Source organism: Clarias gariepinus, chromosome 18, assembly GCF_024256425.1.
Source record: "Clarias gariepinus isolate MV-2021 ecotype Netherlands chromosome 18, CGAR_prim_01v2, whole genome shotgun sequence".
NCBI lineage: Eukaryota > Metazoa > Chordata > Actinopteri > Siluriformes > Clariidae > Clarias > Clarias gariepinus.
This window is the reverse complement of record NC_071117.1, coordinates 20,842,532-20,854,520: the sequence shown is the minus strand read 5'-3', so window position 1 is coordinate 20,854,520 and position 11,989 is coordinate 20,842,532. Positions and strand designations below refer to the sequence as shown.

Sequence of the window (11,989 nt, the reverse complement as noted above, 5' to 3'; positions counted from 1 at the left end):
ACAAAACATAACACATGGCGGCAAGTTTAGTTTCATTGACATCTGGTGAAGTTCACACACTGAACAGATAAAAGCTGAGGTTTTAATAAAAAATGTTTTTTGATATAGCATAGATAAGCAGTTTTTCATGATGACTGAGTGGAAAATTTTTTATACCGAACGTGTGGTGTTCATTTTCTGCAGTCATTTTTTAACTCATTTTATGAAGGGTGCCAATACTTCTGGATGGCACGGTAGGTTAATAAGATAAGTTTTACATAACATGTATTAACTGTATAACAGCTGTGTGTGTGTGTGTGTGTGTGTGTGTGCACATACCTTTTCAATGCTGTGAAAATGTATTTGCCCCTTTCTGATTGTTTAAATTTTTCTGCATATCTGTCACACTTAAATAATTAAGATTAGCAAATACATTTTAATAGTAACACAAAAATAGCATGAGCAAATACAAAATGCAGTTTTTGAAGAAAGATGATTTCCAAAAAAGCTGTTCTTGTGAAAAAGTAATTGCCCTCCAAACCTAATAACTGGTTGTTCCATCCTAATTGGCAACAGCTGCAATCAAGCATTTGTGATAACTGGCAATGAGTCTTTCACATTGATGTGGAGGAATTTCGTCCCAATCTTCTCTGCAGAACTGTTTAATTTAGCCATGAACTGATGATTTTGGATCATCGTCAGGCTGCATAACCCAAGAATGCTTGAACTTGAGGTTACAAGCTAATGGCCGGACATTCTCCTTCAGGATTTTCTAATGGAGCGCAAAATTCATGGTTCCATTATTTGTGGTCGTCCAGACCTTTGCATTACCACCACTATGTTTGACTGTTGGTATGGTGATATTTTTATGAAATGCTGTGTTAGTTTTACACCAGATGTTACAGGACACACACACCTTCCAAAAACCTCAAATATTGTTTCATCAGCACACACAATATTTACCCAAAAGTCCTGGGGATGATCAAAGTGTTGTTGTTGTTGTTTTTTTTTTTTTTTTTAAAGAAAATTAACACTGACCTTAACTAAGGCAAGTCAGGCCTGCAGTTTTTTAGATCTTGTTCTGGGTTATTTTATGAACTACTGAATACGTAGTTGTTTTATGCTCTTGGAGTAGGCTGGCCACTCCTGGGAAGGTTCACCAAGTTCCAAGTTTTCTCCATTTGTGGATAATGGCTGTCACCATGGTTCAATGGTGTCCCAAAGCCTTAGATATGGCTTGGTAACCCTTTCCAGCCTGATACACATCAATTACTTTGTTACACATATGTTCTTGAATTTTGTTAGACTGCAGCATGATGTGTGCTTTTTTGAGATCTTTTAAGATACGCACTTTGTCAGACAGGTTCTATTTAAGTGACTTCTTAATTGAAGAGGTCTGACAGTAATCAGGCCTGGATGTGGCAATTCTCCTGTGTGTGAATCTCCTAAACTCCAAACTGAATGTTAGAATTCCAAAACTAAATGTCAGAATGGGAAAGAAAGGGATTTAAGCTTTTTTGAGTGTGGCATGGTTGTTGGTGCCAGACGGGCCGGTCTGAATATTTCACAATCTGCTCAGTTACTGGGATTTTCACGCACAACCATTTCTAGAGTTTACAAAGAATGGTGTGAAAAGGGAAAAACATCCAGTATGCGGCAGTCCTGTGGGCGAAAATGCTGATGATGCTTGTTGATGCTAGAGGTCAGAGGAGAATGGGCCAACTGATTCAAGCTGATAGAAGAGCAACTTTGACTGAAATAACCACTCGTTACAACCGAGGTATGCAGCAAAGAATTTGTGAAGCCACAACACGCACAACCTTGATGTGGATGGGCTACAACAGCAGAAGACCCCACCGGGTACCACTCATCTCCACTACAAATAGGAAAAAGAGGCTACAATTTGCACGAGCTCACCAAAATTGGACAGTTAAAGACTGAAAAAATGTTGCCTGGTCTGATGAGTCTCGATTTCTGTTGAGACATTTAAATGGTAGAGTCAGAATTTGGCGTAAACAGAATGAGAACATGGATCCATCATGCCTTGTTACTACTGTGGTGGTGGTGGTGTAATAGTGTGGGGGATGTTTTCTTGGCACACTTTAGGCCTCTTAGTGCCAATTGGGCATCGTTTAAATGCCACGGGCTACCTGAGCATTGTTTCTGACCATGTCCATCCCTTTATGACCACCATGTACCCATCCTCTGATGGCTACTTCCAGCAGGATTATGCACCATGTCACAAAGCTCGAATCATTTCAAATTGAAAAATGAATTCACTGTACTAAAATGACCCCCACAGTCACCAGAACTCAACCCAATAGAGCATCTTTGGGATGTGGTGGAACGGGAGCTTCGTGCCCTGGATGTGCATCCCACAAATCTCCATCAACTGCAAGATGCTATCCTTTCAATATGGGCCAACATTTCTAAAGAATGCTTTTAGCACCCTGTTGAATCAATGCCACGTAGAATTAAGGCAGTTCTGAGGGCGAAAGGGGGTCAAACACTGTATTTGTATGGTGTTCCTAATAATTCTTTAGGTGAGTGTATATTCAAATATGCATCGACAGGTTTAAGATGTATTTAAATTTAAGTACAAATATACTTTCTTTGGGTCTTTCTTTCATTCTTTTAAGCTCTGACTTCAGCCAAATCCATAAAGAATTTTACAGAAAGTGTCTCAAACACCATAATACACACTGTGTACTACATATTGTATACTAAAATGTGTAATCACCTAGTAATCATGATTTTTGTTTGGTGATAACACCTCTGATCAAACACAAACATGTTTTGTACCGAATGAAAATGATATATCCTATAAGGCACATTGCATCATGGACCGGACACCAGTTCTGGCATACATCATTTTAGACAGAAGGGATTGCAATATTTGCTTAACAAATATAGGGAAAATACTGCACTGTACAAATCTAATGTTAAAAACATATCAGGATGGGCTCATAAAAGGAAACACCTTTTACACCTTGTTGTTGGTGCATCTTTTAATATAGATGGAAATAACTCAGTTTCCAGACAACAACAATGGACCTGGCTATGCCATGGGAAATATTCATTTGTGAAATAAGTTCAATGAACTCTACTATAATAAACTCATGAAGTAAATAGCTATAACCTAAAGTTGGAATTATAGACAACCACTGTTGTTATCTTGCACAAGCCCCTTAAGCCTAAACTGCTCAGCTGTATGCTTACCTTTTAAGGTCACTTAAGAATATATGTAAAATGTAATGTAAAATATAGTGTAAATAAAGACCTAGTATTCATTACTTTGACTGGGTTAAGAAAATAGTATTGCACCTCAATGACACAACAAGTTCTACATTCAGCATTTTCAAGGTTAAAAAGTGCTGAATGTAGAATGTCTTGTTTAAATACTCTGCAGGAATAAACTTTTTCCTGTTCAAAAATATAAGTATTTTCAGTGACTCCAAACACATTGCCAGCATTATTTCTTCCTACACAACTTTAAGCACACAAATGGTGTTAGACCAAATGCTACACATGAACACTGTGAAACCCTGCAGGAACATATGTGAAGTAGTAGTGCCATCTTGTGGATCTCTGATGCCTAGTAGCTGTGGTTGTGGCCCCCAGTGCAGTCATGAACCTTGGTATTTTGTTTACTGAAAATACTTGTAATATGTCATTTCTTATAAGTTACCGGAACAGTTTTAAATGACTTAATTCTGTCTGTTTTCCAACTTGTGACAAGTTCTAACGTAACTCATTATATTTTCATCTTAGAAATAAGGGTTTAAACTTTTAAGGGCAACCTTAGATGTAGACCAACAAATAAGAGTTTATAAATAATTATGTTATAATAAATGTTAGATTTAACTAATTTAACACAGTTTATGCTCAAAGCCAAAACAAATTACAGTTGAGACAGTTGCACAGTTACATTTTTAAAAGCAGTGATTCTCAACCCTGGTCCTGGTTTTCTTAAATTCCAGCACACTTGATTTACCTAATCGGCTAATAGACCGCCCATTTCGAGCGAAAGTGGATGTGATAAAGCAGGGAAAACACTAAAACATGCAGAAAAGGTCTTCTCCAGGACCATGGTTGATAACCACTATTTTAAAGGGTTTTGCTCATGTCCCAGCAGTGGTAGCTTGGTGATGGGAAAAGTTGAAAATGGTTCCACACAGAGTAGATTTAGGCAAAAATTAGGAATCTGTAGTCCAACTAGGCACAATTGAGTCCAGCAATGTATTTCTTCCTATTTCACCACCATGGTGGGACCTCCGGTCAACATTCACACACTACAGGCAACTTGGGAGCGCCAAATACTCTAATCTGCATGTCTTTGGGCTGTGGGAGGAAACCCACCAAGTATGGGGAGAACATGCAAACTCCATGCACACAGACCCCGAGATGAGAATCGAACCCTGTAGGTGTAGGGCCTGATTACTAAGCCACCGTGTTTTGACTGACGCCACTTAGTTAGTAACCTAGTAACCCAGTGTAAGTATCTTTCCAGTGATGTAAACTTCAAAGCACTTTGAATTAATACTTATACTTATTAATACACATTAATACTTACCATATTAATAATATGATAACTGCAATACTACTTTCCAATAAAATATGTAATACAAGATTACATATAATAATACAATATTACATACATATACTAGATTACTGTGCAATACTTACAAGTGGTCTTGAGTCATATTCTGTTGGTACTTACTATTTTAGGAACTTTTTTTTAGATTATTATTATTTATTACCTTTATTACCTTTACTTAGTTAACAACTGTGAGCACCTGTAACCGAGCATAAGCAATTTCCCTCTGGGATTAATAAAGCTATTTGAATCTTGAATTTGAATCTTGAAACTTCCTCCCAAATGCCTAAATGTAAATGTAAATCTCCATAGACCCTGAAAGAGGCCTTGTAAAATTATATATATATATAGCCTATATATATATATATATATTTTTTTTTTTTTATGTATATATATATATTAACATTTGTGCATTACGGTCGAGTAAGTTATCAATATGTAATCCTAATGTATTGTATTGGCGCCAAATGAGACGTCCCTTATACGACACATTATTGCATGACCACCGAGTGCCATCTGGTGGCCAGTTAAGGAATAGCCTAAAACATGCGCTCGACTGAACTGGCGCTTTTAAGGTGGACCTGACATTCTTAAAGCTGTTGGGCAATACTGGGACAGCTGTTAGGATGTCTTTTTGCTTTCACAGGCACAAAAACAAATCGTATAGTTTACAATTTTATGACTCTTAGAAACACTTCCGTAAATATAAGCAAAATATATGAGCTTAGTTGCTTTAGGGTTTCTGGGTGCATGCGCATGCAGTGCGCGCGTGATCACAGGCTTGGTACGACACAGGTTAAAAAAAAAAAAAAAAAAAGGTCTCTCGTATATAAATTTCATCAGATGGAACAGAAGAGTGAGGTGTGATTCATTGTGCGTTTTTAAGGCACGGTGTGTTCTGCCCTGGAGAGCACTGGGGACATTTTGACACCTTCGATCTCTATTTAAATTTATGTTTCCCTTAAGACATTTTGTTCTTGCCTGTGCTATGGCTTTCTCCATTCTGTGTCCATCACCCATTATTTTCATGACTTAATTCAGTCAGTCGTGTTATAATTGGGGAGGTGAGAGATTATCTCTGCGTAATTACGCAGGACGAGGCGGAGGATGGGGGAGAGGCGTGGAGGAGAAAAAATAAAGAAAGAAAAGCTCATTTGAAGGGTTCAGCAAAGCGATTCCACCTTAAGTGCTTGGCAGCTAGACTGGAACAGAAGGGCTCTGCAGTCAGTGCAGCACGTAGACCTGACCTCAGCTGTCCTGACAAACCCTGCTTAACTTCAAAAACGTGACGTGCTATGACATAACCTCTGTAAAAATGTATATGGAAACCCATGAAATATATAGACATATATACAATAGAGCATAAATGGTCAAATCTCAAAAGCTAAATATGCTTGAAAGAGGGGAGGGAGAGTGTGTATGTGTGTGGGAAGTAGGAGAGTGTTCTAGGTTCTAGGCCAGCATCGTCCTACTCTACTGTGATTAATTATTGTGGCTGACTGCCAAGCCTCTGCTGCGTTTGGTTGCGCACGAGATTTCGTAGCCGCCAGATCAAAAGGACTCCAGGAAAGGGGTGGTCCTGCTGGGGGATATATAGCCAGCCGGGGCTCTGCTCGAACCTGAGAGAACAGGAGAGAGAGAGAGAGACAGGGTGAGAAAGTGTCCCGTCCGGAGGAAGATACTCTATACTCTGAAATGCTGAATAGGAACTAATCTGCATCTTCTTTAAAGAAAAAAAAAAAGCAAGAAAACTCACCAGGCGCATATTTTGGCTATTTATTTTTTCACATTGGTACTAATATAGAGTTTGCACTGGATTTTTTTTATTATTATTATTATTATTACTAGTAGTAGTGGTAGTATCTATTAGATTTCTGTGAAATTCACTTTACGCACCAGGACTTTGACAGTTCGTGAAAGTCTTCCTTTCCTGAAGGATTATGATGTTTTTTCTGCGTGTTGCGCTGAGTTTAACCGCTGCCCTGTGCGCCACCGCGGCGCAAAGCGCGTGGGAAGAAACCACGGTGTTACCGGTTCAACTCCAAGCGCCTGGAACTTCCGAAGAGGCTTCAGGGAAGCTTTTCTATCGCTTGGACATCTTTGGGAAACGGATGGTGCTGGAGGTGGTGCCGGATCAGACTTTCCTGGCGCCTGGGTTTGTATTCCATGTGGTGGGGAAGCCGGAGGGCCGGCGGAGGTTTGACAGCTCGGCGGAGGCGCGCTGCTTTTACACGGGAACCGTGAACCGAGACAAGAGCTCCGCGGTCGCTCTGAACGTCTGTCATGGACTGAGGGGTGGCTTCAGCTATGGTGGGGAAGAGTACTTCATTCAGCCCGCGAATGTCACCGGGGAAAGCGGTTTGTCTAGCAGGGACATGCACACCATCCGCCGGAGAAACCGGCAGGTCCAGGGAGAGGCCGGTGGCTCTAAGTGCGGCGTCAGCGAGGACGAGGAGAAAATCACTGAGCACCATGAGACGAAGCCGGTCTCAACTCCTAATGAGTCCCAAGGTAGGTGTAAAAACTTTCCCACTTCAAATATTGCTTCCACTGACATTATGAACTTGCATCTATCGAACCAGTGCCAGAGTTAAGGCAGTCGCACTACTGCGCTTTAACAGAGCATCACGATGAAGCATGTGCATTAAAATCCAATGAGGTCAGTTGGTTAAGGGAACTGAGCCAACATGCTACAGGTAATGTTAGGGTTAAATGGTAGCGACGGGGAGAAAAGAGGAGGGTGGGTAGAGAGCTCAGTCGTTGCGTAGGAGGGAGGGTCTGAGAGCTGGTGGTGAGACGTGGAAACTCGCCTCCCGATTGCGCGGGTCAGCTTCCGCGCGCCTCTCCCGAGGGAGGACTGCGCATGGCGTAAATTGTGGTCAAAGGCGTCAGTGTACCTTATGACGTAGTTTTACTTGAATGTGAGCCATTAAAAGAGAACGCCGCGCGCGCAGTCTTACGCCATAGACAAATTAGGATAATGTAAGAATTTAGGCGGTTGGCAGATGCTCTTATTAAGAGTGCTTTGAAGTGCTTTGGATAGAACCTTGCACTGGGTTACTAAGTTACCAACTATAAGTACCATCATTTAAACACCTTTGGGAAGTTTTTGTTTGTTTTTTGTTTTTTTATTAATCCAAATATCCTATTAGTTACTTTTACCTGTGTGAAGCTTCTGAAGAGAAAAAATTGCCACTGATCAATCAATCAAGTTCTGCTTTTTTTTTTTTAACAATAAGTAACCATATCCTCTCCTTGTTTCAGCACATCATCGGTCCCGTCGATTTGTGTCCGTCCCACGATATTTGGAAATCATGCTTGTGGCAGATGTCTCAATGTATGAGTTTCATGGAAATAATGTGGAATCTTACCTGCTAACCCTAATGGCTGTAGCTTCCCGCATTTACCGCCACCCAACTATTCACAACTCTATTACACTCTCTGTGGTAAAACTTATGGTGATAAAAATTAAAGAACATGGACCAGATGTCACAAAAAATGCCGCCCTCACCTTGAGGAACTTCTGCCAGTGGCAAAAGCAGCATAATCCTCCCAGCGATCGTCACCCAGAACATTATGACACCGCCATCCTGGTCACTAGACGAGTAAGAATCCAGTCTACAAAATATATGTTCAGTAATAACTGAATTTAAGAAATTAGATGTTGAAATAGCATGATTTTATATTGTTCACTTTCCCTTCTTTAGGATCTATGTGGTGCTCACTCTTGTGACACATTAGGAATGGCTGACGTTGGCACAGTGTGTGATCCAGAGCGAAGTTGCTCCATCGTGCAGGATGATGGACTGCAGGCAGCTTTCACTATTGCACACGAGCTTGGTATGATGTCTTCTTAATGTCTTTTGCCCATAAGACAATGACAACCAAAAGGTACAAATTATGCAGTGAAACGTTTCAAATCTCATATAGATGATTTTATTGTCCTGTAGGTCATGTGTTCAACATTCCCCATGATGATGCCAAACAGTGTACTAATATCAATGCTGAAACCGTCAACTTCCACCTGATGGCATCGACTCTTTGCAATCTGAACCAGTTGCATCCCTGGTCTCCATGCAGTGCACTGATGATCACAACCTTCCTGGATAATGGCCACGGGCAGTGTCTGCTTGACAAGCCACAGAAACCTCAGGAATTACCACAAGCCCTGCCAGGTTCAAAGTATAGTGCCGACCATCAGTGCCGTCTCACATTTGGTAATGATTCACTGCACTGCCCTGACCCGGGCACCACCTGTGCAGCTCTCTGGTGCACTGCCACTAATGCAAATGGTCTTCTTGTGTGCCAAACCAAGAACAGTCCATGGGCTGATGGAACTCCATGTGGGCATGACAAATACTGTGTGGCAGGCCACTGTTTGAGCAGTGGTGAAGCAAACAGTCATAAGGTAAGGACCATTTGGTGCAGTGTTTACATTAGAAACAAGATGACAGTTACAGTAGATGTCTAACAGTTTCTTCCTTTGATGTTAAACAGACCTCCGTCAATGGTGGATGGGGAATTTGGGGAGATTGGGGTGAGTGCTCACGTAGCTGCGGTGGTGGTGTGCAGTACTCTTTTAGGAAATGTGACAACCCTGTGCCCAAGAACGAAGGCAAATATTGCGAGGGTAAAAGAGTCCAGTATCGATCCTGCAACACAGAAGCCTGCCCTGACAGCAATGGTGAGAGTTGTAATTCAATAATGTGACATGATTGATGATGACAGATTGTCTTTTTGACCTGTTAATTTCATTACTTTTTGATCCTCTGTTCAGGTTTAACTTTCCGTGAAGAGCAGTGTTTGGCCCACAACGATATTTCCTCCCACATGACATTTGGCTCAAGTGAGGGTGTTGAATGGGTACCAAAATATGCTGGTGTATCACCCAAGGACCGCTGTAAGCTGGTTTGCAGAGCAAAGGGCACAGGATACTTCTTTATCCTTAAGCCAAAGGTATGTATGAATGCTTTGGACATATTTCAATCATGTAATTAACATAAATATTAAAAATAACTTTTGAAAAATCTGACTTGTAACTGAAGTTCAGAAACATGGCATAATACTTGACTCTCTGCTGCCCTCAGGTGGAAGATGGAACTCCCTGCACCCCCGACTCCACCTCTGTTTGTGTTCAAGGCCAATGCGTTAAGGCTGGATGTGACCGTGTCATTGGCTCAGATAACCATTTTGATAAATGTGGTGTGTGTGGAGGGAATGGATCAACTTGCAAGAAAGTCTCTGGATCCTTGGAGTATGCAAGGTAAGCAAGCAGTTATAAATAAGTTTCCTTGTTTATTTATCAAACCCCAAGCTCTAAAAATAACCTGTATGTTTTATGTTTTTAGACCCGGCTATCAGGATGTTGTGACAATCCCTGCAGGTGCCACCCACCTCGATGTAAAGCAGCGAGTCAATGGTCGTCAACCTGACAATAGTTATCTGGCTGTCCGACGTCAAGATGGTACCTACCTACTAAATGGTGACTACAAGCTCACAACTTTGGAGCATGACATCTTCCTTAAAGGGTCACTTCTGCGCTACAGCGGTTCTTCAGCCTCTCTTGAGCGCCTCCGTAGCTTTGCTCCTCTTCCAGAGCCACTGACAGTCCAGGTTCTATCTGTAGGCAACTCCCCTCGGCCCCGTGTAAAATACAGCTACTTTGCCCCGCGTCCTGCTTCCACAAACCGCCGTCCCATCAATGCCATCGGAGAAGCAGGAGGAGCAGAGTGGACACTAGGTGAATGGCGACCCTGCTCACAGACCTGTGGTGAAGGTGTTCAAAAGAGGGACGTCATCTGTCAAGACACCCAGGGTCGACCATCACAAGACTGCCCTGAGGAACTGCGTCCACCTTCCTCTCAGCCTTGCACCATACACACCTGCCCATCCTGGGTAGTTGGTGAGTGGTCAGCCTGCTCACAGACCTGCGATGAAGGTTTTCAGAAGAGGGACGTCCTCTGTCAAGATACCCAAGGTCGTCCATCACAAGACTGTCCCGAGAAACTGCGTCCTCCTTCCTCTCAGCCTTGTATCATACACACCTGCCCATCCTGGGTAGTTGGTGAGTGGTCAGCCTGCTCACAGACCTGCGATGAAGGTTTTCGGAAGAGGGACGTCCTCTGTCAAGACTCCCAGGGTCGACCGTCAGAGGACTGTCCCGAGAAACTGCGTCCGCCTTCCTCCCAGCCTTGTACCATACAAGCCTGCCCATCCTGGGTAGTTGGTCCGTGGTCAGCCTGTTCTAAGACTTGTGGCCGAGGCTTTCGGAAACGTATGCTGCGCTGTGTGAGTCATGACGGCTATGTTTTGCCCCATGACCGCTGTCACACAAAAGATCGGCCACGACCCTTGATAGATATGTGCATCCAGGATGCCTGTTAAGACTGGCTTCGACTAGAAGCAAGCTTTGACTGTAAATTCAGCTATTCATTGTCTGAAGCAAGGCAATGCAGGTTTGGGATTCAAAGTGCCCCTTATGACGGTGACTGCAATGAACCTTGAACCAGCACTACAGTTCCCACTCCTCCAACACTGGGTCCAGGACACAAAGCTGGCACACTGTGTACCTGTCTGAAAAGCTGGGCTAGGAGATGAGTTTAAATTTTTTTTTTAAAAAACACCTTTGCTGCATTAGGTGCTGTGACATGCATACAAGTCATTAGTGTGAGTGTTTTTAGAGTGAATGACTTATAAAATGTTCTTGTTTATGTATTTTTACCGTCTGTCTGAGCTGGACTGGACAGAAAGTTTTTATATGAGAGGAAACTATATGAGAGCATCTATAGAATAAATAAAAAGCTACTTAGATGTGAATATATTGGAATCTATTAGTATTTGGCTGGGACAGATAGAAACAGTGACTCAGTACGTGAGCCCATATTAAAACTCATTCAATTCATTCGTCATTCATTCATCTCAGATCACCAGGACACACAAGCTGCTATAATACTCAGCAGGTTTTAAGTATGCTTTTATAACTTTAGCTGCACAGTTAGTATACAGGTTGATTTATATGCAAGTCTTTAATGCACTCCCCATCATTAATCAACCAAGAGTCAAGAAATGTCAAAGAACATGGTCTCTATATTGTGAGGCTGGGTGAGGTTAGCATGGAGGATGAGGGACTTCTCTCCTAATACTACTTCATAAGTAAGTCTCTCGTGCCTTCCGAGAAGGTGTCATCTTTTTTTTTTTTTTTTGTACAGAATATCCAAACGTTATTTATTTTTGTACAGTCTTTAAAATATAATCTTGTGGCTTTTATAATTATTGTTGTATTTTTATTTGTTATTATTGTTATTATTATTAAAATAACAGAAGGATGTAGATTATATTGGAGTATTTATACAGTATTATATATGGTGTTAGGTTTATGAATAAAGTATCACATTGACTTGTGAACCGAAATCA

General features: G+C 41.6%; 1 protein-coding gene across 1 annotated transcript; it reads left to right on the top strand.

Moving 5' to 3' along the window:
- The first annotated feature begins 6,214 nt into the window (after positions 1-6,214).
- On the top strand, positions 6,215-11,989 carry adamts1 (ADAM metallopeptidase with thrombospondin type 1 motif, 1). Its single transcript, XM_053477729.1, has 8 exons — positions 6,215-7,087; positions 7,841-8,181; positions 8,284-8,416; positions 8,527-8,984; positions 9,074-9,260; positions 9,354-9,532; positions 9,664-9,839; positions 9,925-11,989. The coding sequence occupies exons 1-8, from the start codon at positions 6,517-6,519 to the stop codon at positions 10,958-10,960; spliced, it is 3,081 nt and encodes a 1,026-aa protein (XP_053333704.1). The 5' UTR covers positions 6,215-6,516; the 3' UTR covers positions 10,961-11,989.

Excerpts from the sequence above, each read along its gene's own strand:
- adamts1 (XM_053477729.1), top strand. The coding sequence starts at position 6,517 with ATGATGTTTTTTCTGCGTGTTGCGCTGAGTTTAACCGCTGCCCTGTGC. Across the intron at positions 8,417-8,526 it reads CACTATTGCACACGAGCTTG|GTCATGTGTTCAACATTCCC; the intron begins GTATGATGTCTT and ends ATTGTCCTGTAG. Across the intron at positions 8,985-9,073 it reads GTGAAGCAAACAGTCATAAG|ACCTCCGTCAATGGTGGATG; the intron begins GTAAGGACCATT and ends GATGTTAAACAG.